The sequence below is a fragment of the Chaetomium strumarium genome (assembly GCF_033439665.1).
Source record: "Chaetomium strumarium strain CBS 333.67 chromosome Unknown B0T15scaffold_5, whole genome shotgun sequence".
Lineage (NCBI taxonomy): Eukaryota > Fungi > Ascomycota > Sordariomycetes > Sordariales > Chaetomiaceae > Chaetomium > Chaetomium strumarium.
The window spans coordinates 3,316,497-3,341,810 of record NW_026944433.1 but is presented as its reverse complement, the minus strand read 5'-3'; the positions used below and the strand labels follow the sequence as shown (position 1 = coordinate 3,341,810).

At 54.5% G+C, this 25,314-nt stretch overlaps 7 protein-coding genes across 7 annotated transcripts; 5 read left to right on the top strand and 2 right to left on the bottom strand.

Moving 5' to 3' along the window:
* Nucleotides 1-336: 336 nt before the first annotated feature.
* B0T15DRAFT_399163 (tyrosinase-like protein) lies at nucleotides 337-1,594 on the top strand (the record flags this gene model as incomplete). The annotated part of the gene is made up of 3 exons (XM_062864992.1): nucleotides 337-807; nucleotides 998-1,313; nucleotides 1,437-1,594. 3 exons carry the CDS (start codon nucleotides 337-339, stop codon nucleotides 1,592-1,594), a joined length of 945 nt encoding a protein of 314 aa, XP_062720675.1.
* Nucleotides 1,595-3,517: 1,923 nt separating this feature from the next.
* B0T15DRAFT_504063 (P-loop containing nucleoside triphosphate hydrolase protein) lies at nucleotides 3,518-5,561 on the top strand (the record flags this gene model as incomplete). Its single annotated transcript, XM_062867484.1, has 4 exons — nucleotides 3,518-4,261; nucleotides 4,327-4,425; nucleotides 4,482-5,371; nucleotides 5,433-5,561. The coding sequence occupies exons 1-4, from the start codon at nucleotides 3,622-3,624 to the stop codon at nucleotides 5,559-5,561; spliced, it is 1,758 nt and encodes a 585-aa protein (XP_062720674.1). The 5' UTR covers nucleotides 3,518-3,621.
* A 2,432-nt stretch (nucleotides 5,562-7,993) lies between these two features.
* Nucleotides 7,994-9,090, top strand: B0T15DRAFT_255292 (uncharacterized protein). The gene is made up of 3 exons (XM_062863237.1): nucleotides 7,994-8,395; nucleotides 8,492-8,941; nucleotides 9,028-9,090. The coding sequence occupies exons 1-2, from the start codon at nucleotides 8,099-8,101 to the stop codon at nucleotides 8,795-8,797; spliced, it is 603 nt and encodes a 200-aa protein (XP_062720673.1). The 5' UTR covers nucleotides 7,994-8,098; the 3' UTR covers nucleotides 8,798-8,941; nucleotides 9,028-9,090.
* A 1,065-nt stretch (nucleotides 9,091-10,155) lies between these two features.
* On the top strand, nucleotides 10,156-11,961 carry B0T15DRAFT_255243 (6-phosphofructo-2-kinase-domain-containing protein). The gene is made up of 4 exons (XM_062863235.1): nucleotides 10,156-10,377; nucleotides 10,443-11,032; nucleotides 11,095-11,208; nucleotides 11,305-11,961. Exons 1-4 carry the CDS (start codon nucleotides 10,272-10,274, stop codon nucleotides 11,824-11,826), a joined length of 1,332 nt encoding a protein of 443 aa, XP_062720672.1. The 5' UTR covers nucleotides 10,156-10,271; the 3' UTR covers nucleotides 11,827-11,961.
* A 594-nt stretch (nucleotides 11,962-12,555) lies between these two features.
* On the top strand, nucleotides 12,556-13,437 carry B0T15DRAFT_255249 (uncharacterized protein). Its single transcript, XM_062863236.1, has one exon. The coding sequence runs from the start codon at nucleotides 12,834-12,836 to the stop codon at nucleotides 13,338-13,340; it is 507 nt and encodes a 168-aa protein (XP_062720671.1). The 5' UTR covers nucleotides 12,556-12,833; the 3' UTR covers nucleotides 13,341-13,437.
* Nucleotides 13,438-17,296: 3,859 nt separating this feature from the next.
* On the bottom strand, nucleotides 17,297-18,275 carry B0T15DRAFT_486360 (uncharacterized protein; the record flags this gene model as incomplete). The annotated part of the gene is made up of 5 exons (XM_062866351.1): nucleotides 17,297-17,313; nucleotides 17,456-17,627; nucleotides 17,677-17,730; nucleotides 17,761-18,093; nucleotides 18,141-18,275. 5 exons carry the CDS (start codon nucleotides 18,273-18,275, stop codon nucleotides 17,297-17,299), a joined length of 711 nt encoding a protein of 236 aa, XP_062720670.1.
* Nucleotides 18,276-19,251: 976 nt separating this feature from the next.
* B0T15DRAFT_437626 (aspartic peptidase domain-containing protein) lies at nucleotides 19,252-21,154 on the bottom strand. Its single transcript, XM_062865853.1, has 3 exons — nucleotides 20,015-21,154; nucleotides 19,815-19,962; nucleotides 19,252-19,728 (listed from the first exon to the last, which is right to left on the bottom strand). The coding sequence occupies exons 1-3, from the start codon at nucleotides 20,906-20,908 to the stop codon at nucleotides 19,415-19,417; spliced, it is 1,356 nt and encodes a 451-aa protein (XP_062720669.1). The 5' UTR covers nucleotides 20,909-21,154; the 3' UTR covers nucleotides 19,252-19,414.
* Between the last annotated feature and the right edge of the window lie 4,160 nt (nucleotides 21,155-25,314).

The window sequence follows — 25,314 nt, the reverse complement described above, 5'->3', positions numbered from 1 at the left end:
CCACTCCCGTTACAACCAATTAGGAGACGAGCAATGGTGCCAGATGCATATAGGAGTCGTGTGAAAGAAAAGGTCACTATAATATACTCCCACGTCCGTCTCTTCTTTAGCTCCAATGTCGATAGAGACCACCGTCGCAAAACGCTCTCGTCCCACGTCTTCATTACTATTAGCCGGATCCTCACCATGAAGCCCAGCACCTGTGCCCTGATGCTCTCAGCCGCGGCATTCCCCTCTTCGGCCTCCGTCTCACATCACGAGCAGCGCGACACCGAGCATTCATCTACCCACAGTGGGAGAGTCAAGCCGATATCGTGGGACGAAGCAGTACAGATCATGCAAGTAGGTGGAAGTGGTAGTTTCCGAGGCAAGGTCGCCGCGCTCGGCAGCACCAGCAAAACCCAGCCCCGGCCCAAGTGCGCCAACCCGACCATCCGGCCCGAGTGGAACAACATGGCCGACGCTCACAAGCTCGCATATGTGCGAGCGGTCAAGTGCTTGATTGACACGCCACCGCTGGGCGTCTGGGACAATGCGACGAGCATCTGGGATGAGATTGCGTGGGTGCACGACCAACTCAACGAACGCATCCACGGCGTCGATACCTTTCTGCCCTTCCATCGGTACTATGTCCATATGCTCAAGACGCTGCTGGCAGAGCACTGTGCCTACACCGGACCGATGCCCTGGTGGCGCGAGACAAACTACACGGGCAACTTTCCCGCGTCCGGTCTCTTCACGGCAGACTACTTTGGCGCGCTGCCCCCGTTGTCTGAGACGGGCGAGGGGACGTGTATCACGGACGGGGTAAGTAACTCCTCATCCCATCTGCCAGCAACCTCCTTTCTTTCTTGCTTTTCTTTTCTTTTTTTTTCTTTTTTCTTTTTCTTTTTTCTTTTTTCTTTTTCTTTTTTCTTTTTTCTTTTCTTTTTCTTTTCTTTTCCTTTCTGCTTTTGGTAGTCCTTCCTGACCGCCATCTTCCTTCCTCCTTTCCTAGGCATTCGCCAACTTCACGGTCCGCGCCCCGGACCCGAGCAACCCATCGTGCCTCTCCCGCGGCGAGACCAAGCAGACGACCGACGAAGCGACGACCGCGTACCTGGACCTCTGCCACGGCAACGCCACCACCGAATACACGCAGCACCGGCGGTGCGTCGAGCAGACAATCCACGCCGTGATGCACGAGGGCATAGGCCCCACCATGTGGCTGCTGTCGACGTCGCCCAACGACCCGGTCTTTTTCATGCACCATGGCTTCGTCGACTGGCAGTGGAAGCGCTGGCAGGATGCTGTTCCTAGCCGGTCCATGACGAGTAAGTATCTAATCCTAAGTATTAATCTCCTTGTAGCATTGGGCTTGGACTTGAGAAGCGGGAGAGTAGGCAAGGTGATGAGCATCACTAGAACCAGAAGCTGATATTCTTTTTATCCAACAGTCACTGGCTGTGCGGAATATCCTGGCAACGGTAGCCCGTGCCTCCCATTGACGCCAGATACAGTTTTGACGACGATGGGTCTGATCCCTGACATGACCGTCGGGGAGGTGCTCGACACGGAAAACGACATCATGTGCTATACCTACGATGAGTTCTGAAGAAGCCATGCTGTCCACGAGGGGTAGACAAGCGGAGAGGTCAACGGTTATATGAGAGATCTATAGCCCAATTAGTACTGGCAACGCCCGGTCATTAAGCCCAGAACGAAGATCGAGAAAGATGATCGATACACCGGATCCTGTAATTTGGGATAAATCATCATCAACACATTGAACGTAAAATGTGACGTCGAACATCAGCATCCCGATACTAAACATCCGTTGTAGACACTTGCCTCTATTTGACAAACAGCCCCGTAGAAGCCATACAAAGATGCCAATGAGCGCACCGATCGCTCCGCTGAGTAGATAAAGAGCAGAATACCAGGTGGCAAGGCCAGGAAGCCGCGCGAGAATGCTTCGTCTATGACCATAATACAGGGAAACTGTAGTTGAGTCTCTGTCAGCCAAAGCACGCAATTTGCCAAACAGAAGGATGGATGGACAGACAGAACGTGTCCAGGATGAATTCTCATCCCTAAAAACAGAGATGTAAGGAGTTGACGTTGGTAAAAGTGGGTGGGCTGGAGGAAGCCGTAGATAAAACCCAACAACCCTCAAGGCCCCCTCCTCGTATGCATACATAAGAGCACCTGCGTCTCCCAGAGCCGCTGGTGGGTGGCCACTCGTTCCGCTGTGGGTTAATCATCTTGGTGATGGTGGGAGTGGAGGTCGGGTCTCAACAAGCTTGCTCACCACGTGGCGGCTACCTCAACAGCGTGTAGATGGATGCGGTGGAAGACCGCGAGGGAGGCGGCGCCTTGCGTCTTGGAGGGCTGGAATTCATATTCTTTTTCCGCCTCCCCGCCTCCTTCACCCGTCGCCGCCTGCTGCGCCCTCCGCGCCGTCGTCCTCAACAGCGGCAGGCCCAGTGCTTGAAGACGCTCGGCATATCTCGGCGTGATGATATCCCAGTGCTAAGGTATTTTATGTAGTCTTTTGGCCGTTATATGGCTTGTCGAACAATACTGTCAACAACGACAACGACGTTGGGAGCCCTAATGCATGTGCAGGGACCACTACGTGCAGGCCGAAGCCGAACGGTTAAACCGTCCAGCTTCCATTAGCCTAGCTCCAGCCCAAGCGGCCCAACAATGTGCCGAAGCTTAGTACGGTACCATCGTTATATAGCGACGCCAGGAAGGCTCTGGTCGACAAAGTCATCACCGCATTCGTCGGCAGTAAAACCTTGGGTGTCAGCGACATTAACTCAACACTACTGGGAAGCCAGGAAGTTGTTCAGAACACGGACAACAATAATGGCAACGACGACGGCGGCCACGACGACATTGTCTGCATGCCGTATCTTTAGCGGAGTCTGGCGACAACGACGGCTATGGTGCCAGTGCGGAACAGAGTATTGTTTGTTTCAGGGTTTCAGTGGCGTTGGTCTGCGCAGTCTGGCGATGGCAATATGCCATGCATGCAATGTATGGTCTTCAATTTTTATTGCGTTTTTGAGCTTCCACCTCTGGGTTGCTAAGATGGCTAGCTTCCATGTAGTTTGTTCATTAGTGCGATGATAATAGTAATACTGTTTTGCAGACATAAGCCTAACCCTATTTTGACAGATAATTGCTTGACACCAAAGAAATGGACAGACAAATGGACAAATGGACCAAATTATCACCATATGCGAGATGACCATATGAAGCTGGATTCGGCCGCTTTGGGGGGCCCAGTGAGTATACGTTGCATATGTGAATTTTCGGTTTGGAATCATCCTCTTCTCTTGACTCTTCGGCTTCCAATCACCATCATCGGAATCCCTTTTTTTTTTCCATCATCTTGTTGTAGGCTTGTGCACAGTGTATGGATGACGTAACTACTGTGTAAGCGAACACGCCTATGATCACGTGGTCCTGATCACCAGTTCTAAGGCCCCGCAGCGTCCCCCGGGTTCAAGGTTTTCTGCCGAGCCTGGCACGTCGCTATCAAGTCTCTGATAAGCAACTGCCAGAAAAAAAGTCCGCCAGCAGAGGTTGTCAGCATTGTCGGTATCAGGACTGTTGCGCACAACGAACAAGATGGCTTCCGACCTCAGCAAGAAGAGGAAGCTCACAGATGCGAAGGGCTCAAAGCCTGAAGCAATCTCCTCCACCACTTCCAAAGCGAAGAAGGTGAAGAGGGATCCCACGCCGGAGGAACGCGACGCCGACAGTGGCAGCGACAACGCCCCAGAGGCCGACAACCGACAAGCTGAAGAGGAAGACGACAGCTCTGACGGGAGCGATCTTGAGCATGATAATTTTGACAACGATGGGGACGGTGCGGACGAGCAAGATGGATCGGCGGAATTGGACGACATCCCGCAAGGCGACGGCGCGTTGCTCCCTCCACCGATCTCGAGCAATGCTCAAGATTTCTCCGAGCTCAACCTTTCCGACAAGACCATGCAGGCAATCAGCGAAATGGGCTTCACGAAGATGACCGAGATCCAACGGCGGGGCATTCCACCCCTGCTCGCGGGCAAGGACGTGCTGGGGGCGGCCAAGACCGGGTCTGGCAAGACGCTCGCATTCCTGATTCCGGCCGTCGAGATGCTCAGGTCTCTGCGCTTCAAACCGAGGAACGGCACTGGTGCCATTGTCGTTACGCCCACCCGCGAGCTGGCATTGCAGATCTTCGGCGTTGCGCGTGAGCTGATGAAGCACCATTCGCAGACCTGTAAGTGTCCCGCTGGACAGGAGTCGGCCGTGTCTGGAGCCGAGCTGACATTCTTTTTGTTCTAGACGGAGTGGTCATCGGAGGTGCGAATCGCAGAGCCGAGGCTGAGAAGTTGGGCAAGGGTGTCAACCTTCTGATCGCAACCCCCGGCAGGTTACTTGATCGTAAGTTTTACCGAACGGTGCCTTCTCCCTCGTGTCGGATGCTGACGACGCCACAGATCTCCAGAACACGCCATTCGTGTTCAAGAACCTGAAGTCTCTGATCATCGACGAAGCGGATCGGATATTGGAGATCGGTTTCGAGGACGAAATGCGCCAAATCGTCAAGATCCTGCCCAAAGAAGGTCGCCAGACCATGCTGTTCTCGGCCACACAGACGACAAAGGTCGAGGATCTTGCGAGAATCTCGCTCCGACCGGGGCCGCTTTACATCAACGTGGACGAGGAGAAGCAGTTCAGTACGGTCGAAGGGCTCGATCAGGGATACGTCGTTGTCGACGCGGATAAGCGCTTCCTCCTGCTCTTCTCGTTCCTCAAAAAGATGGCCAAGAAGAAGGTCATCGTGTTCTTCTCGTCCTGCAATTCAGTCAAATACTACAGCGAGCTTCTGCAGTACATCGACCTGCCGGTTCTCGATCTGCACGGGAAGCAGAAGCAGCAAAAGCGGACCAACACCTTCTTCGAGTTCTGCAACGCCAAGCAGGGAACTCTAATTTGCACGGATGTTGCCGCTCGTGGCCTCGACATTCCCCAGGTTGACTGGATCGTCCAGTTCGATCCGCCGGATGATCCCCGAGACTACATTCACCGTGTCGGCCGCACGGCGCGGGGCAGCAACACCAAGGGTCGGTCGCTGCTTTTCCTGCAGCCCAGTGAGCTCGGCTTTTTGGCCCATCTTAAGGCCGCCAAGGTGCCGGTAGTGGAGTACGACTTTCCAAAGAACAAGATACTCAACGTGCAATCCCAGTTGGAGAAGCTCATTCAGAGTAACTACTACCTGAATCAGAGCGCCAAGGACGGCTACCGGTCCTACTTACACGCATATGCCTCCCACAGCCTCCGGAGTGTGTTTGACGTGCACAAGCTGGATTTGGTGAAAGTGGCCAAGGTGAGATTGCTTCCCGACGCCCACAGTTTCTGTCATGTGCCGTGACTGACAAACCTCACAGAGCTTCGGTTTCTCCACGCCGCCCAGAGTCGATATCACCCTCGCGGCAGGGATGAGCCGCGACAAGAAGCAGCAGGCTAGGAGAGCCTACGGCAGTCAGCCGCGGCAGGGCGCCCACCACCGCAAGTAGCTGCTGATGTCGGGCCGCCGATTTCCTTTGCGCTTGTCAGGTTGTGGAGTTGCGGCGTCGAAAAGAATTGGAAGGGATTTACATACCCGCAGGCGCAGGGTAGTTGCACCAGTCAGGTGCATAGGTAGTCAATTTAATGTGTTTTTTCGACTCTTCTGCAGCCGTAGAGGAGCTGCTTACCTATTGTAAGACAAACTGACAAGCCCCAATGTCAACCCTAAAACCCCCCTTCTCCCGCGGTTCGTCTCAGGACTAGTCTTCGTCGACTTCAGGGCCTAGGCATACTTCAGGGCGCGCTTGTAGGACGGCCATGACCTTCCCTGTGAGACTGTGTTCTCGGAAGACAGCAGAGTCAAGCTCCTCTTTTGAACGAGGTCGCAGGGACAAAGGGGTAACAGGGGTGGAGGGGAATATCACGGCCGGGTTTCAAAGCACCCGGCCGACGGGTGAGGACTGAGGAGGCCGGAATATGTTTGAGTGTGGTGTATGTTGCCACCATGAACGCTAAGGGCTTTCTGTACTGCGTTTTACGACAATGCCAAGGGAACGAACGAGCGGCAGGCAGAGTCAGGGTGAAGGAAAGTGCATTGCATACCTAGGTAGGTAGCATCTAAGTTATTTGCCGGGGACGGATGTGGCGCTCAGAGCTTCAACCAGACAGCCACCCAACCATCCTGCATAATTCGATCAGTTTATCGGTGTGTTATCAAGAGGAATGGGGTGTGGCACCAGGGGGTGTAGTAGCTGAGGCTCCTGAGCGCCGTCGGCCCCGCAACCCAGAAGTCCCTGGACGGGTCCGATGTAGACAGTAGAGCCCAAGCTACATCGAGACATTTGGGTTTCTGAGTGGCGCACACCATGTTGTTATCAAACAGCTTTGTGGACCTAAGGCGCAGCAGTGCGTGAAGAACCTATAGTTCCTTGCTCATGTACGTCACGGTTTGACTGGTCCGCCACTCGCTGCTATTGTGCATTGCGAGTATCCAAGTAGGAACTCCGCAAAGCTGCTGTGTTGGCTTGTCGCGCCCAATACGAGATCTACTAACTACTACTAGTAGGTGGCTAGGTGCTCGTCCTCAGGTGACTGACTCGGACCCCAGGTAACAGGCCCGAGCCGTGTGATGGGCTGCATCGGACATAAAACTTGGCCGAACAACGTTTTGCGAGGCATCCCACATCATGTCATGACAAGAGTCCAACCCGGGAACCTGGAACGGTGGTGGCATTTGGGCGACCGAGGGCGTGGTTTTAGATTGAAGTGTATTAAAAACCGTATCCGCTCCGGTATTGCTTTTCTGCCGAATTTATGAACCGGCAAACCATGGGATGTCTTGTTGGCTATGTCAAACTTTTCTCTCAGAGCACATCGAGCCATGATTCCAGAGGCACAGCTCTCAGGCTAGTCCTAACCCCAGGGCTTAGGTTGCAGTGACGGGGTCAATCAATTTCCTGCCGTCCGCAACGTGCCGTTCAGTGGTCAGCCTGGGTTTGCTTTGCGCCGTTCTCCTCAGCTTGGAGACCATCCATGGATCAGTTCCCCTCTCCTAAGGTTGTATCGAGCCAACCTGGCGCAACGCAGTCAGCTTCCTCGCCTTTTTCCTAGCGAATAACCGACCGCAGTCTGATTCTCTGATCTTGGTTCGGCTCCGCAGTTGCCCTCTGCCGAGTGTCCGAGACCGGGAGTGGTGAGGGCGCTGATTGCTCGTGCAACCGGGGGACTGCCTTACCTACTTCACGCTCATGCGACATCTCATGCTATCCGCAAGTTGCGCGCAGTATTCCTCCAAAAATAGAGTTGGATTCATACAACACGAAACCCGAGGGCATGGAAGCGACTGCTTTTCACTCTAAGCATCCCGACTGCTAGTAGATTCCCCATGCCACTGGATGGACCACTGGAACAACTACGTGTATGTCGGTGGAATTGTCTAACTTCCAAAGGCAGGCGCAATGTTTTGGCAATGAGCTTTGCGACTAAAGCGGCCGATTTCCGGCCGGCATGGAAGATGAAGTTCAGCGAGTCTCGCAGGGCTGCTTGGTCCTTTCCTCCTGACTTCTGGTTAGGGTAGCTCACCCACGACTGTTTCCTCTTCTGTGCGTTTCCGGTAGGATCCCTCGAGGCACCGACACGGCCCAGCCCGAGCTATGTCGTATCGTCACCGTCACGAGCTGCAGTTATTGGCAAGACCTGGTGGCAGGGCAGCATGGAGCTGCATGCCAGGATGCCACTTGGGAATGTCGTAGCAAAGCCACCGCTTCCTAGAGAGTCATCGAAGCCATGGCGCTTCGATGGCAGGCCGCCGGCAGTTCCGAGCGTCTGAGGCATTGCAACCAACGGGCTGTGACCTGGCTGGGTTCGATAATGGCCATGTAGGGAAGGTGGCAAGGGAGCTTCAAATGGGTATAAGAGATAGCAGCTGTCCTTCCCCTCGTGGTTGTAATCAACAACGGCCCTTCGTGCTAAATCCCCAGTCAGCCGGAGCTTTCCCTAGAAACTACCAATCTATCCTCCCCTTTCACTGAGTAGCATACCGATCATGAAGCTCATTGCCCTCTTTACTGTTTGTATGAGCCTCGCCGTGGCTCTGGACCCTGCCCGGCCCGAGACGCGCGTAAACCACCCTCGCAGGCGGATCGCAAGGTCAAACAAGCTCACCCTTGACTACACAACCTCGATCAGCACGCCCACGGATCAGCGTTCCAAGGCAACGCTCCATCAAGTCCCAGCCGAGCTCGTCCAGTCCGCCGTGCGACCTCGCGGCGAGAGTTCCAATGCTCCGCAGATGCAGCGCCGGCAGCTAACGGCCAATGACTTCTTCGAGTGCACCAACCCGGTAAGGAATCTCCCAACTCTTCCCGGCAGCTCCCTTAAAAGCGAGAACATTGAAAGAAAGAAAGAAAAAGAATTTTTAACACTCACTCTCCTTCAGAACCCAAGCCCATCCAGCGCGGACTGCAACGTCATCGTCAACCAGGTACTCGCCACCAGCCAGGACTACCTCTTCGACGCCAACACGTGCATCACCTTCTCCTTCGGCACCTGCCAGGCCTTCTTCTGCTCGCTCTGCGAGACGCTGGCCACGTCGTCCAGCTTCATCGGCAGCCAGCTCGACACGGTCGCGGCCCTGTGCGTGGACAACGGCCAGGCGGGGACCATCGTCGGCGAGGATGTGCCCCAGTGGGACGCCGGCTTCGTGCGTACGGGACAGGGCCTGCCGACGTATGACGTGTGTTGATTACCTAGATACCTACTAGTACCTAGCAGGTAAAATGCAGCGCCCAAAGGGGGGTTGTGCAACGGGGTGTTTTTGGTTGCGCATTTTGATGTCTTATTATCCATGAGCTTGTCTGAATAACTTGAACACGGAAGTCGTGCCTAGGCTCCTGTTTTGTCAGCCCATTGCTTTTATTTAGGATGGTACTAGTACTTAGGTCTGGCATTCTGCGCATATGTGCACTTGCCTAGTAGAGCCTGATTCAGTTCAGGCGGTTCCTGTACAGTGCAGTCATAATTACTTGGTACCGCCTGCTGTTCTGGGCTTTATTGAGCATAGCGTTTGGGGCAGGGCTAGGGTTAGAACCTTAGGCAGCTTCCTAAGGTCGCGTCGCGTTGACGACGGCAGTGGAACGGCGATGACAACGGTAACGACGACGGCTCCCGAGAACCCAGAAGAATCCAGATAGCAACCATTGCAGCATATATAAATGCAACGTAGTTGTTACGGTACATGTCCGCTATACCGGCGATAACTGCGCTGTTATTGGAAACAGCCTATCCGTACAATTCGTGCCAGATTTCGCACCATGCAGGCATCCAGGCCATGGTACCATACCGGCGGCGTAGTGTTCTCTTTCGAATTGCATGACACTTGGCATTTGTGCGAAGCTTCGGAGACAAGGAGTTGGGACGATTGCCGAGACCTGGCCGGCAATAAGAGCGGCATGGGTACCCCATGGCCTTCCGATTTCAGCCGGCAAGGTGCAACTCCCCAGTGGGGGATCCCGAATGCTTGTGACACCACCCCTCGTAATTTCATTAGACAACGAAGACCTTTCCACTGACAATAGCGCGGAAATGAACAGGAGAATCATCACAGGTTCACATTTCGCAAGCGCGGGAATGGCGGTCTGCATGTTTCTGCAAGGGGAAGAGAAAACCCGTTTCATCACCTGACATCACCCCAATTCCCCAGGCCCCACACCCGGGTGGTTCTCGGGTTCACCCGGACCAACAGGGCTAAGAATGCGGGAGCAGGGAACGACAGCAAAGCAAGGGACCAACAAATGTTTAAGAAACATGAGATGCGCCCCTCGTTCCGAGACTTTCAGATCCGGCGGCCTTGTGCAACTGACAAAACGGTGTTTTGACCTTCTCCTCGCCTGTTTCCAGCAGCTCCCTCCGTTTTGCAGACTCTCGGTGTCTTGTCCACCGTCGATTGCCGCCTTGACCACGACAGTCTCAGCAGTGGAGGCGTGACGTCGCATCAGGAACCTAACGCACCTCTGCATCAGCAGCGTCACTGCTCTTGGCGGCGACACCATCCAGAGCCCCACGACAGCCCACGCGATCAGCCACTGTGAACTCTCCACGCCGTCGACCACGGAAGTACGCCCCTTCAGGACCCAAATTAGGCCGCTACATGTCTCGGTTATCTGGCCTGCCCTCGTCCGCCTCCAGATCGTTGCTACAGCGGCTATCGCTCAGCAAAGATGGCTCCAAAGAGTAACGGCGTCGGAACCATGCCCGACGACACGCGCATTTGCGTCGTCATGGTCGGTCTGCCCGCACGGGGCAAAAGCTACATTGCGCAAAGAGGTGAGAGCACTCGCGTCCTGTAGCTGCCCCGTTCCATCCCTTGCTGACATGGCTCCTGTTTCCAGCACAGCGCTACCTGAGATGGCTGTCGATTCCGGCAGCGACTTTCAACGTTGGCAATTACCGTCGCCACGACGCGCCGCATCCCTCGGCCGATTTCTTCGACACCAACAATGTCGAGGGCGAGCGGAAGCGGCGAGCAGCTGCCGAAGCAGCCGTATCAGACATGCTCAAATGGTTCAAGAGCGGAGGGGTCGTGGGCATATTGGATGCCACCAACAGCACCAAGGAGCGCCGGAAGTGGGTCCTGGAACGGGTCGCCAGCGAAGGCATCGAGGTCATCTTCGTCGAGTCCAGGTGCGACAATGAGGAGTTGATCATGGCCAACATCCGCGACGTCAAGACGACATCCCCGGACTACGTGGGCCAGGACCCGGAAGAAGCTGCGCTGGACTTCCGCGAACGCATCCGCAATTACGAGAAGGTCTACAAGTCACTTAACGACGACGGGGACGAAGACCACTTGACCTACCTGAAGATCATGGACGTCGGTAAAAAGGTCTTTATCAACCGCATCCAGGACTATTTGCAGAGCCGCATCGTCTATTTCCTCATGAACCTGCACATCCGCCCGCGCTCTGTCTGGCTATCCCGGGTAAGCCACATTTCCCTGCAAGTGAGACATGGGAGTTCCGCTAGAGGCTGACCCCTATGCAGCACGGCGAATCCCAGCTCAATCTAGAAGGCCGCATCGGCGGCGATTCACTATTATCTCATCGTGGCGAAGAGTATGCGCGGAAGCTCCCTGAGTTGGTTCTCGAGTCTGTCGGTGTAAGTGCTCCCCGATCGTTGCGTTGCGCCAAGCTGCAGCTCGACCTTTTTCGGAGTCATGTTCCGCGCTGCCAGAATCTGACTAACAGCCCGCAGAGCGATCGACCCCTGACGGTCTGGACCTCGACATTAAAACGGACCATTGCCACTGCTCGACATCTGCCGAAACATTACAATCAGCTCCAGTGGAAAGCCCTGGATGAGCTCGACGCCGGAGTGTGCGATGGCATGACATACCAGGAGATCGCGGACCGGTACCCTGAAGACTTCCAGGCGCGCGACGAGGACAAGTACAACTACCGCTATCGCGGGGGCGAGAGCTACCGAGACGTGGTCATCCGTCTAGAACCGATCATCATGGAGCTCGAGCGCAGTGAGGACATCCTGATCATCTCGCACCAAGCCGTCATCCGCTGCATCTACGCCTACTTCATGCAAAAGTCACAAGAGGAGAGCCCATGGGTGCCCGTGCCGCTACACACCCTCATCAAGCTGACGCCACGAGCGTACGGCACCGAGATACAGACGTACAAAGCCAATATCAAGGCGGTCAGTACGTGGCGTGGAAAGGGTAGCACCGCCAAGCACGAGGACCCAACGCCCGAGGGTGGCATCTGAAGAGCTCTCAGCGCTTTTTGATACTTTTGCCTCAGCCTCACGATTGGATTATTGGTTACCTATCTCAAGTTGGTTTTGACGCATGTTTTAGACCTTGTCTTTCCGTGTGCTTTAGCACCGGATTGCATCAATACTCACCACTGGCGCTTCATACATTTGGGATGGGATGGCATGGCATGGCGACTTTTTCATTGTTAAGCAAGCTATCGAGAGGACAGTCCCGTCGGGACGTGACGTTGTACTAGTGTCATGGTATGTCGGTTTGGGGCGGGCTTCGAAAACGGATTGGCATTGGGGTGCCGGAAACATGGAACCAGGGGCTAATAATCATGATGAAGGATCCGGCACGGTCAGGTTTAGATGGAAAGATGGAAACAAAAAAGTGGGGGGTTCCTTCTGGGAGTTTCGGGGCCCGATACTGCAAAAGGATAATCTTCAGGAACCATCATAACACAGTTGGGCCGAACTGAGTAGGTGTCCGTCACTGCATCTGCTCTTTCAAGAAGCCGGGCTTGTATGGTGTCCTGAAATGGAAGCCTCGGGCTACGGGACTTCTTAATTCCTAATCGTGACGGTGTTTGTGGGCCTCGTTCCACCATAACCCAATTCTCAGCAATGTAACGATTCGCCCGGTAAGGCGAGGACTTGCAGGATCAACAAACTCAAAAAGAACGAGATCAGATTGGGGCGGTTGACAGCATGTGGTCTGATGCCAGTCACGTGGGTCCTGGGTGGCCTGACGACCGGGTCGACGGTTCATTCCGATCCTTCAGCCATTGTTGGTTTCTTCCCGTTAACAATAGGTACTTAAGACTGTCGTCTATTTAGTACCTAGTTATATCCGCACCAAGCACAACCAACCCCAATACCCACTCTGCATCAACTGGCCTAGCAAGACATCATCCGCACCATTCGACTTAGAGATTGGCACGGGTAGTAATAACGCACCATCTGCTGTCACACGACCAACAAAGTCCAATTGTCCAACCCGGCCACCACCACGCGACATGGCCTCCCGGCAGATCTTCGACCCCATCGTCGCGCTCCGCGCCGCGCCGCTGGTGTCGGCCACATGCACGCTGCTCTACGCATTCGACCAGGACTTCTTCCTGGGCCTCTTCAACCTGCCCGAAAACCGCGCGCGCAGCCGGGCGCTGCTCCCTTCCTACTACAGGCCCTTCTTCCGCCGCGGCGTCGGCTTCGTCGTCGGCTGCTTGGCCGTGACCACCTGGGCGTCCATCGGCAACCTGTACGCCCGCCGCCCGGCCCTGCATGCGAGGCAGTCCTTCTGGTGGTATGTCGCCGGCGCGGCGCTGTCGTCGAGCCACCTGCTCTTCATCCCCGCCGTCGCGCCGCACGTCAAGGCCATCTGGGAGGCGGACGCCGTCGAGGACAGCGACGCGAATGCGTCGCTCGACCAGTGGCTAGCCGCGAACCGCCTCCGGTCGTGGACCGTCGATCTGGCTGCGTGGGTTGCTTGTGCCGTTGCGGTGGTTAGGTCGCTGGAGGCTTGAGCTGTGTTTGTCTGTCTGCCAAGGGGAGAGGGTTCTGGTGCTGTGCTCAAATTCCATTGTGAACAGGCGGAAGGGGGATTATGGGCGTTCGGCGCCGGGAACGTGTGACAGTCTGCAGCACTAGAAGTCATGTATTAATGTAGCTTATCGGGACCTATGTACATACATACCTAAGGTACTTGGATAGGGAGAGGATGAAAACCAAACAGGTAGATGGATATAAAGCGAACTGTTCTGGGCGTATTCAAGCAGCGCAATGTCGATGGCTTGACCCAGGGAAAGTGCTGGAACGCCCGACGTACGTTAAGTACCGTAGCGGCGTAGTCAGTCCACCACGTGACGGGCAGAGAAGATCAGAAAGGGTCACATCAAGTCCAGTGTCTGACTTGCTATAGTAGTTTTTTGACACTACTAGTACCCACCAGATGCGGCCATTCTCGAAAGACGTGGGCAATTGTTCCTCCATGCACAACTTGAGACTCATACAAACAACCTCTTAACCTCAGCCTCAGTAAGTCGACCACCCCCCATTCCGCCCACCCCCCATTCCGCCCACTTTGTAAGTCTTGGCGTCTAAACCACCCATCTTCTTCAACACCATCTATTACAGTCTGTTCAACCCACTACAATACAGGAAGCATCTGATTCGGGGCTTTCTGGCCTGCTCTCTTCAATGCCAGACTCTTCAATACGGCCAGCCTCAATTTGAGCCCGGTGGACCTGTTCAATGGAAGCGAACTGCTTGTTCGGATCCGGGACCACCCTCTTTCTTCTCGACGGCCGGGCTGCCTCTAACTGAACCTTCAGAGCCTCGTTTTCCTGTTGCAATTGAGCCAATTGGAAGTCCTTCTCGTCAAATGCCTTCTCAACCTTCCTGAATAAAAGCCGTCGTGTAGAAAGATCTTGCCGCCGGATAGCTAGGTTGGTTAGGTGACCGCGAAGGTCTACTTTCTTGCGTGGTGTCTGGAATTCGACCTCCTGAGCCATAGTTGTGGTCTGGCTAGGTAGCCTAGATGCCGAGGTCTGTGGTAGTAGTAGTGGATCGTCTTTTCCAAGCGCCTGGTTCGAATTTTCCAACAAAAGAGGGCTTATCAGTGGTTTCGCTATACTAAGAGGCTATAACCCGGATGCCTTCCACCCAGCTTTGATATTATGAGCTATAATTGCCTCCCTACGAGCCTTGACGAGGCACCGCAACATCAACTGCTTGCCTAATGCCGTAGTTTCTGACCAGCTGGTTAACTGGTTGAGGAGCTTGCGGTAGGTATGCTTCAGGGGGGAGAACACTGATAAATCCAACGGCTGGAGGATATAGGAGGTATAGGCTGGTAAAAAGAGTAGTTGGATATTGTTGCTGAAGCACTCCCATATAAACTCAGTGCTTATATGGCTATCGTAGCCGTCCAGTATCAATAGACGCTTCTAGGTAGGATCTTGCGGCTAGGTCCAGGGGATGAAGACCCGTTACAGCCATTCCAACGCAACCACCCTATTTACCCAGCCTTTTTCAGTTGCAATAAATAGCCAGTCCTTTAGTTTGTCCTTGGCGATAGGAAACCACTGCTATTGAACACTCTTGCCCTTGAAAATAATAGCTGGTGGGAATGATACCCCTGTTACAGAGACGCACTCTAAGAAGGAGGTCCACGTACACGAACCAGGGACTTTCCGTTGCACTGCGCGTGTATGGGCACTTCCAACTACCAAGCCGTTGATACCCTGACCTTCTATAAGGCCGAATTCATCAAAGTTCCAGCGGTTAGCCGGTAAGATGTCCTTGATGGCTGGGATTTTCAGGAATAGGAACCAGCTGCGGATAACCGAGTCAGTAGCGCCATTGATACGGGCTAAGTCGATCTTACGGCCTCGCTAGGTACAGAGGACCGGGTTCCTTCGGATAAACCGGTTGATCCAGCTCTTCCCGATAGTCTTTTCGGGTGCTCCTTGGGCCTGTAGAACCCGGCTGGCGAACTCCTGGATCTGCGCATGGGTTGGTGGGACACCTAGAGCGACCTGGGCTAAGACCCATCGCGTAAGATGATCTTCTTGTACTCGGCTAAGTGTCTGTTGCGGTTCGGCCGCAGTTGAATGGGTCTGAGTACCACGAAGGCGGTCGCGAATAGTAGAGCGTGGGATGCCGAAGTCACTACAGATGCTTCGCAATGACTGGCGCCCAAGACGGTATTGCTCAACTGCATCTTGTATATCTTGCTCTGAGTAAGCCATCTTGAACTGGCAATCAGTTTGATCCAAAAAAAAAAGGCCGTTTGGCCAGAGATTGAGTGAGTTGTGGTAAGTTGAAGTGGTTGGGTTGAAAAAGCGGTGTGGACTTACAAAGTGGGCGGAATGAGGGGTGGTCGACTTACATCATACATCTAGCCTCATGTAGAACAACTCCCCTCCCTCAGGCCCACATCCGCCTAAACTTCTCATCAAACTGGCTCTGCGCCGGCTTGAGAGTCCGGTACACCTTGACGAGGGACATGCCATCCGCATCACGGACCCAGCCCGGCACGCTCTCGGTAGACGTGCTCTTAATCCCACCCCCTAATACAGACTAGACGCGACCCCTGCTCTCCTCCGCGTCCCGGACTCAGATACGGACCCTGACGGCGGCAGCTCCTCATCCTCCCAGGAGTCCGCCACCACTTTCTTTCCCTTCTTTTGTCCGGTTGCGGGCTTCACACCCGCCTTTGCCTTTGCATACTTCTCGCCATCCCTTCTAACTCCACACCTCCTCTCCTTCACCGTTATAGATACGCATGTGCTCTTCTTTCTCATACCCACCATCACCAACACCACCACCACCACCACCACCACCACCACCACCACCACCATCATCATCATCATCATCATCATCATCAGCAGCAGCAGACATCTCATCCCCCTCCTTCAGCCCCATAAGCCCAGCAAGCCTCGCCATCACCTTAACAAGAACAAGCGACACCTACTTCAGCCGAAACCACACATCACCCTTGCTTTGATGCCACCTTTCTGCGTTAGCGCCGTGGCATCGCCGTAGCTTGAAGAAGAAGTCGAGCAGGGTACGAGTTCAGCTTCCGTTTGATGTTATCCTCAGACTCCGAGCAAAAAGGCGAAGAAGAAAAAGAGGAAGAAGAGGAACAGGGAGAGAGAGGAACGTCGGGGCACGACGCTCGCTTCCAGCCGGCACACCCCGACCCGAGCGGTGTCGCACAGTTCTTTTTCGGACGGTGGCAAAGGATGTGTCGGTGGTGCTGCCTGAGAGGGTGTGGAACGGGGAGCAGATTTGCACGGGGGGCTTGGTAGCCTAACATCAAGGGTTCTTGGGGTTGGGGTGGTTGGTGAGATGGTGTGAACCTGTCAAAGGGAGGGTGTTATCCGGGTAGTGGGCGCGTAGTCGCGGAAGATAGCCAGGGGATTTGGGCGTTGTGGTGCGACAGGATGCCGTATGCGCGCCGTGGGAGAAACGGGCAGCGAGGCTTTGGTCTTTGACGCTGGGGATGCGTAAGAAGAGGTGACTTAGTGTCAGAGACGAGCTCCTATGACATTTCGCGCCAGGCTGCTGGGGACATGGAGGAGGAGAGATCTGGCGCACATTTTGTGGAAGTAGCCCTCTTTCAGCAGGGCGTGGAAGGCAAAGGCCGCGGATTCGGTGTAGTTTAGATGGCCTATCAGGCCCGAATGCCAGTGCCAGTGGAGACAAAGCCATCATCTGGTCATGAGCAAGACGAGCATAGCGGTGCCCGCGGAGCTCCTCGCGCACGGCATCCAACGGGGATTTTGGATCAACCATCTACTTGGCAAGCGCGCCCTTGAGTGCCGCCTCCCCATCGAACAGTATCAGCTTTTCGAACTGCTGCTGGCAAGGCGTGCTCAGAATCCACCGCCGGCGGAACCACGCAGTCAGGGGTTATGTGCTCCTTCATGGTTCTCCAGAAAAGTCAGGCAGTCTCTTTGCTCCAAGTTGGCTTCGTTCAGTGTTTCTCGGTTCCTGTTGTTGGGTGCTCAGCAGTCAGCAGAACTTATAGGCTACAAAGTTGTCTCTCCAACATGGATAAGACAACATACTTGTCAACGACGCGTCCGATCACCGATGGGATGGACAAACAGAAACGGCGTGGTGTCATTCCCACTCAGCTCCGAATCCAGCCCTGGGAAAGGGAGGCGTTCAACCGGCGCAAGACCGGTGAACTCTAAGACGGATGGCACCGGATTGTAGATGAAACTTCCGCAGGTCCGACCGTCCGAGGAGCGCGACGAGTGAACGATCATCTCAAAAACAAACCCTTTGACCTTCTGGGAGCGCTCCGGTCAATCCCTGAAGTCGGCCCGGGGGTTTCCGACGGTGGCAGACAGTCGCGATGATGGGGCAAAGACCGAGCAGCAAGAGCTGTTCCCAGACCACATGCTTTTGTCTGACTGGCCGATGCAGTGCAACCTCATTGAAGACGATGCGCTTGAATGCGCCCGCGAGAAGTTGTGCGGTCCCCTGGCATTGACCGGCGCGAGGAGTAAGGATCTGCAACAGCATCTGAGGCACGGTCACGAGAATCTGATAACCTTTGACGTTGTGGATGCGATAGTCCCGCGTGTGGATGGCCCAGACAAACTTCCCCTCCTGGGCATACTTCCTTGGAGAAGCGCAACTGGACTTCGGCCGAGATCTGATTGACCAGTGCTTTAGTAGTCGGAACCACGTAGACCAGGATGTCGTCGTCGTCGCCTGCAGCACCTTCTTCATGGCGTAGAAGGAGACGAAGATCTTCCCTGCCTAGGTGGACGTCACGGCGGGCACGCCCTTGTGTTGGCGTCGCGCACCTTGCGCTGCCAGGCGTCCGGGTGGAATGAGGGGTCCGGCGCCGAGTCGAAGCTTCTCTCCAGGTAGGGCCCGCAATGCTCCGGCTGATACCCCCGGGCGGTGGTGTCCGGAGGTAGCAACGTCACTGCTTTCATCGTGAGGGGCTTGAAGGGCAGCGGCTTCTTGGTCGCAGAGGCTGGAGTAGCGTTGCGCTCAAGTGAAACCTGTGGGCAAGTCTCAAGTGCTGCTAGTTGAGAACCGACTTCCTCCGTCAGGGGCAGTTCGCTAATGTCACAATCTTCATCATGGCGTGGTGAGCCACACTCAAGACTATCAGCTGTTCTTCTTGGCCCAGGAGAGGTGTGATGATGCCCCGAGGCGCTGTCATCGAGAGGAAAACCTGGTGATGTATGTCAGTGCCGAACAGCCAAGGAGTACCCGTGGCCGATGTGTGTACCTTTGAACTTCTGTAAGCAATATCCTCAATGAACGCCACGCAGGACCCGGCCGAGGCCATAAGATGCATCATCTGCAGCGTTCTTGTGTTCTCTTGGGCATCATCCACTCCACCATAATGAAGTTTAGACCCGAGAAACAAGTGCAGAGGATGCCCGTAAAGATATTCGCAAAACACGCCGCTCTGCAGACTCGGAAATACGCACCTGAGTCTGGCAGCGCTCACCTTCCCAGCGTTCATCGGACAGGATAGGTGTTGGATGAGAACAGCGCGAGCGCACCTTGTCCGCGAACACGTAGGTAGGGATGCAAATATCGGCTTCGTTTTTGAACCACAAGACGTTGACGATGCACCCGCGATCCCTCAGCTTGGCGAGAAAGGTCTCAACGGCATGAACAGCATGCAAATTCTTGAACCCACCTAGAGAGAATAAGTCAGTCAGCAGACAACCCGAACCTGAGGGAACAGTCAGAGGTTTGAGACTCCGATTCAAAATTCACACGGGCATTATCTAGGTAGGCAGTGGGTCAGCAAAGTCGCCGACGATGTCGACTTCGACCGGATAGAGCGAGGCCCGCGTCGAAATCAAACGGGCATTGACTGGCTTCTGGGCACCGTCTTAACTTTCATTAGAGCTCAAAGAGGGTACAATTGCAGACTAAATTTGAAGCAACTCAGCTAGGACCTGGAGTCCGTTAATCCCTCCAGCATCAACCGATTCATCCCACATCGACACATGTTCCCCGTGCCTCTCCTGCTCCCTAGCAGTACATGTTGTCCACCAAAACCATAAAACAGCAACGTGCTCCGCAGACATTGATCGAGGTGTGTGTTACATCAGTAGTGCTGCCGAGGGATGAAACGCATCTTGGCCTCTCCAACATCAAAGACTACCATCGCGTTCTGCATAAAGGCGTCGCCAAGAATGTAGGGACCCGAGCCTCCGCTCGCAATCGAAGTCAAACATAGCCCAGTCATCGGATCCACCATGGTGCGATAGATCAAGTCGACCGGGTTGATGTAGAACTTGATGCCATCTAGCAGGACTGCAACCTGGGGCGCGATGGCGTCGCACGACGTGAAGTATGCGCCATACATCCACACGTAGGTGGCAGGAGGGTCAAAAGCGGCATTGATGGCGTCCGCGAGATCTGATATCGAGGGAAAACGTCATCAGCAAACCGAACATCGAACCACAAGCTGGGGGGAACGGGCCCAAGGCTCAACCGGTACTTACTCGGGGGCAGATAGTTGAGCGTCGTGCCGCTGTCAACAATGTATGGCAACTTCTTGGTACTCGTCGTCTGGTCGTAATACCAACCGTCTGGGACAACGGTGTAGAAGGAGTACTGGTAGGTGCTCTCCGGAATCTCGCCGATTGTGGTCTGTTCTGATGTCAGCGGGGAAGTGACACGCCCACCCTGCGTGGAGACTCACAATGACCATGTCCAGAGTCGCGGCTTTGCTCTGGTCCGTGTTGATCACTGGAGCAACCCCGCCGAAAGTGAGCATCCCGCTGGATGCATTCCGGTCAATGGCGATGCTGAAGACCGGGTCCACCAGGCCCTGGCTCACCATGCTGGTAAAGAAGGGCGAGTAATGCACCTGGTTGCCGGGGTCGTGCTCCGAGGACTCGCCAAGGTAAGCGTTGGTCAGGGCGGGAAACGCAAGCCCCAGCAATCCGCTGGTGTAATTGTTGCCGTACCAGTACGTGGAGTTCGCCAAAGCGACCTGTTGCTTCTGGACTGTGATGTTGCCCACGGTGACATCGGAATAGCCCATGGGTCCCGTGACAATCTCACCGTCGCCGTATTGGATGTACATGTGCATCTCCGGGTCGGTAGGACCATACTGGAAAGTATCCGGGTACGTCTCACCAAAGGCGCAAGCCTTCTGGGGAAGCGATTCGCCCGAGTAGTCGATGCAGTCGAAATTCTTCTCGACCGCCCACGTGTCAGAGCTTCCCGTGTCAAGGAGCAGCGGCATGCGGTGTCCGTTGAAGAGTGCATCAACGGCATACTGGGTGCCGTATGCCGTGGTCGTGGTGATGTTTTCGTAGCCGAAGCCGCCAGCGAGGCGCTGATGAGCACCGAGGATTGCGGCAGCAGATTTGGGATTCACCTTGGTGGTACGACCGACATTGACCGCGCGCATTTGCTGGGCGTAATGGCTGGATTTGACTGATTTCACGGACGCCCTTGGGTGCGTTCCTTCAGGGACCTTGTAGCTGATGCCGGGAGGCGCTTCCTCCAGGACATCGGCAAGGCGCTCAGCGGTCGCCCGGGGGGCGGCGGCGAGGGCGCCATAGAGGACCCAGGCAACGTTGACCATCTTTGTTGGCGAGAATGGGACGCGTTCGCAGTTGAGAATGACGAAGATGGGAAAAGAGGATTTGTAATGTTCCTCACGATGAATTCGTGATGGAAGCACGACCGGAGAATTCGGAGAGAACGGATGAAAGAAGGTGGTTGATTCTGACAAGGAGAGGGTGAAGCGGAACCAGGAAAGTAACAGGGAATTCAAGTTGTATTCGAAAGTCGGTGCGGTGCAGTGACTCAGTGCTGTCGGGAAGTAGAGGAAGGAACGACCGTTGATATCTTCGTGGAGGGGCATGTTGAACAGGCAACGGCCACCAGCCGGGTCATGCCATTATGCCGTGCAAGGAAAGTACGGGGCGCCCGCAGGCACATCTCTGCGTCACGGCTTACAAAGTCGGCCGATCCACAGAACTTGAAACCTTGAAGACTCGCGGCTCACACAGTGATTCTGGACAGAGTGGTAGAGGGAGACCGAGCTGTGCTTCTCAAACACACAAAAATGCCGGAAGACATCTGGTGTTTGCTGCCAGTGGCGCCTCGGGAGTTCTGCCTTGACGGAAGGAACGGGCAGGTTTGGGGCGGCAGTCACCAGATAGGTGTTACCATGACCATCCCGCTTGCTGTTACAAACGGCGCCGGGAAATTGGAAATCACACAGAGCGTACAGGGTACAATACAATGTCTCTCCATAAGTAGTAGCAAATCTCTACGGTGACGCATCCAAGATACCTGCAAGGTGTTTCCCTTGTGAGGTTTCGAGATGTCCCGCCGAGTCTCCAGCAGCTGGCCTAGAGCTTAAACCCTGAGATCATCCGCCTAAGGATTTCCGGCCGTTTTAGAATTGAAAGCCAGTATGCCATCACCATATCAAGGTGGTTGAGCTCGACCATTGGCCTACGCAAGATTACTATGTGTTCGAGTCGAAAACAGTTAGACGACCAGTGTTCCACCATCCAGGAGTACCACTGCTGAGTGACACGGCATGTGTTGTGTCGCGCTTCGTACGCCTTGGAATCCGCCCGATGTTTGTTTCCCATAGAGCCCCTCCATGATTCCGTCTCTCCATGCAATGACGGGCGTCTCAGTCCTGGGAAACAGAATCCGAGGGCGGGATATCAGACACGAGTGACAACATTCCATCTGGGTTGTCCCTCGTGGTGTTTAAGTCAGGGGGAAATTGCGTTATGACTGCCATTTGTTCGGTACCCGAACCGCAGGTTGGCAACATCCAGAAAAGCTGCAATCACCGACGTCGTTGTGGTGTGGTTGTCACCGTTGAGTCGTTGACCCGAGGTCCGATTTGCGCTGAGCCCTACTTCGTACTGCTGTTGATCTGTGCCAAATTGAATCTCCGCGATGCAATCTGCCGACACGCAGCTACCTAGTGTGTGCACTCCAGTGTCCTCATACGGCTGGAAGGGGGCTGGCGTTGCACAAATTGGAAACACCTGCCGGATCTTAGTGAGGGGTATCATCTCTCACCTGCAAGATCCGCTGAGTTGAATTGCGATAGATGATATGCAAGCAGTCCTTCATTAGCGCACCTGCCTGTGCGAGAGGTGGTCCCGGGACGAAAGGGCGATGCGATTGTATAGGAAACAGCATGGCGTTCGGGCTGCAAGCTCCCGGCCGCTGGCCTGCCATCTATCAAGGGGACTTTGATCTGTGAATATCCCTGAATCAAGAAACTAACAGCCAGGCGTCGCGGAAACTCCAGCGAAGGACCTTGCATCGCATTACTAAACACGCTATTGCAACGGGCATGAAATAACCTCCCGGGGAACCTGTAATAGACCCTTAATAACCACCCCCACCCCGCCTCTCCAACCTCAACTTCACCTCCGCATGATCCAAGACCCACATCGTTCTCGCTATCCACCTACTAAAAGACTTGGCCGTAGCCTCTTCGGCTGTGACCTTGGATTGCGCATCTGGGCGGCAGTCCAGTAGCCCAAGGGCGGGGAAGGTGGCGGTGCCGGCTACGTCAAGGGCTAGAAGACGCAGTTGGTAATCTGGGATTTGAGGTCGAGCGTTTGGTAGGGTAGGCTTGTTGAGCTGGTCTTCGAAGTCGGCCAGCCTCTTGTTAAGATAAAGGTCTAGGGGAGGGATCCAAGTTTCCGTCTCGAGATTCCGTATAGGGGTAGCCTTATAGGCCCCGGCTACGATGCGTAGGCTTCGGTTCTGGGCCTTTGCTAGGTCTCTGGCTAGGCCTTGTGGTGAGCCGTTGAGTGTTGTAGGCTTGTGGAAGCTGGATGCCCCATAGGCTATTGCACTGCGAATGCACTTGGTATAGACCTCTCTGGCCCTGATTAGCCCCGGGCCCCAGGTCTTGGCTGCTATCCTTCATAGAGCAAAGTCTTGGGTTCTTAGCTTGGTAGCTATGCTAGCTCCGTGGGCCTTCTAAGAAAGCCTCCAGTCAAGCCAGACCCCTAGGAACCGGGCTGAAGCCGTTGGTTTGACTATAGTATAGTCATAAGGGTGGCCGGGTTTGGCTAGTTGTAGTGGTTCGGACCACTGTTTTCGGCCTTTGTTGAAGTGGATCAGCTCTGACTTGGCCCCATTGAATTCCATTCCATAGGATCTAGCCCACTGTAGACACATGGCCCAGGCTTGTTCCAGTTGCCGGCAGTTAATATAGGGGTCCCTTCCAAAGGCTAGGAGGTTGGTGTCATCTGCGAATCCCACTAAGCTAACCAGAGGGTGCTTTTCCTTTAGTACTTTATATAGCGAGGCTATATATAGTATAAAGAGGACTGGTGATAGTGGTGATCCTTGTGGCACTCCAGCTCGAATGTTGATTTCTGGGGCAAGTTGGCTGTCGAATAGGAGTGTGGCCTTCCAACCCGTTAGCCACGACCGTAGCCAACCTACAAGCTATGGTGGGAGCCTAAGGTCCCGAACCGTAGCCAGTAACTGGGTATGATTTACCCGGTCGAAGGCTCCTGTTAGATCTAGCTGCAATAGGGAGGCCGTAGCACGTTGTCTCCAGGCCTCTTGGATCTGGGCCACTACAAGCCGTATAGCTAGGTCTATTGACCTATGTTCCCGGTTTCCCATCTGTTCGTCGGGTAATAGGCCGTAGGCTTCGGCTGCCTCTGTGATTCTTTTGGTAACCACTGTTTCCACTACCTTGCCAATAGTAGGAAGAAGGGAAATAGGCCTATAGCCTCCGGGGGTAAGATAGTCGGCTGGGGTTTTACCGGGCTTTGGGAGCACTATAACTATAGCCTCCTTTAGCCTAGCCGGCACCCATTGTAGTTCGAGGCATCTCTGGGCGAGCAATGCGAGGATCTTGTACAACAGCCTACCACAGGCCTTCAATAGACCTATAGGGAGGTAGTCATTGCCCGGCGCCTTCCAGGGAGCAGCCTGGGCAATGGCATTTTCTATGTCCCTGGCATTAACCACCTGGCTTATTGTGATCTTTGGTTCCCATGGCTGGGAAAAGGTGGGATCTCGGATGTTGGAGAGGTCGGCTAGCGGGCTTGGAAAGAAACGATTGGCTAGGGTCTGGGCCTTCTGGGTATGGGTGGTATAGCCGTCGATGGCTGGGAGCCTAGGGGGGCTAGTAGGCTGGAAGCTCTTGCAACGGGCCCACTGTTCTAGGCTCCAAAGGAGTGATTCGTTATGACTAGCTTCCTGTAAGGTAGATCTCCAGGTCCTTATTCTAGCCTGTCGTATAGCCTTTGAAAGGTCCCGGAGTCTCTGGTTTAGCTGGGCCTTATTGTAAGCCGTAGGTACGGCTTTAGCTGTGCGTTCGGCCTTCCGGGCCCCTTGGGCCTTTTGTTGTACCTCGTTCGTCTACCAGGGGGCTTGAAATCCGTTGTTGAGCTTCCTTCGGGGAGTGCTAGCATTGGCAATCCTTGTAAGTTCTTTGACAAGCCAGTCGAATGCCTTGTCTAGGCCTTCTATTGACTGGGTATGGCTCTGTAGGCTTTGCGGGCTAGGGTTATCAAGCTCGCAGAGGCCTGGTAAGAGGGCTGCTTCGGCCTTTACCCTCTTTTTATCCATCTCTTTCCAGGACCAACCAGGGGGAGGTGGGGTTATAGGGGGGTATTCGAGGTAGACCTCTACTACTTGGGGGTAGTGGTCAGAATCTCCCCTTTCCTTAATGCCGTAGTAGGAGCAGGCAAGGTCTGTAGAGGCCCAGATTAGGTCGATAGTCGATGGGCGCCCCTGTTGCCTACCTTGTGGTTCCCTAGTTATAGTACCCTTTGGGGTTACTAGCCTAAGGTCCCAAGAGGTGGCTAACTGGAGCAGGTTATTAGCTTCATTGTCGTAGCGTTCGTAGTAGTCCCAAGCTGGGTGTTGAAGGTTAAAGTCCCCCGTAAGTATTACTTGGCTGGAAGGTCGGGGGTATTCTTGTAAAAGAGTGGCTGGTATTGTCTTGATTGCTGGGGGGTTATAGACCGACCAGAC

Bases quoted from the DNA above. Each gene is read 5' to 3' on its own strand.
- B0T15DRAFT_255292 (XM_062863237.1), top strand. From the start codon at position 8,099: ATGAAGCTCATTGCCCTCTTTACTGTTTGTATGAGCCTCGCCGTGGCT. The intron at 8,396-8,491 runs GTAAGGAATCTC...ACTCTCCTTCAG, and splicing joins TCTTCGAGTGCACCAACCCG to AACCCAAGCCCATCCAGCGC.
- B0T15DRAFT_255243 (XM_062863235.1), top strand. From the start codon at position 10,272: ATGGCTCCAAAGAGTAACGGCGTCGGAACCATGCCCGACGACACGCGC. The intron at 10,378-10,442 runs GTGAGAGCACTC...TCCTGTTTCCAG, and splicing joins AAGCTACATTGCGCAAAGAG to CACAGCGCTACCTGAGATGG. The intron at 11,209-11,304 runs GTAAGTGCTCCC...AACAGCCCGCAG, and splicing joins TGGTTCTCGAGTCTGTCGGT to AGCGATCGACCCCTGACGGT.
- B0T15DRAFT_255249 (XM_062863236.1), top strand. From the start codon at position 12,834: ATGGCCTCCCGGCAGATCTTCGACCCCATCGTCGCGCTCCGCGCCGCG.
- B0T15DRAFT_437626 (XM_062865853.1), bottom strand. From the start codon at position 20,908: ATGGTCAACGTTGCCTGGGTCCTCTATGGCGCCCTCGCCGCCGCCCCC. The intron at 19,963-20,014 runs GTGAGTCTCCAC...ACATCAGAACAG, and splicing joins CGACTCTGGACATGGTCATT to ACCACAATCGGCGAGATTCC. The intron at 19,729-19,814 runs GTAAGTACCGGT...CCTCGATATCAG, and splicing joins GCTCAACTATCTGCCCCCGA to ATCTCGCGGACGCCATCAAT.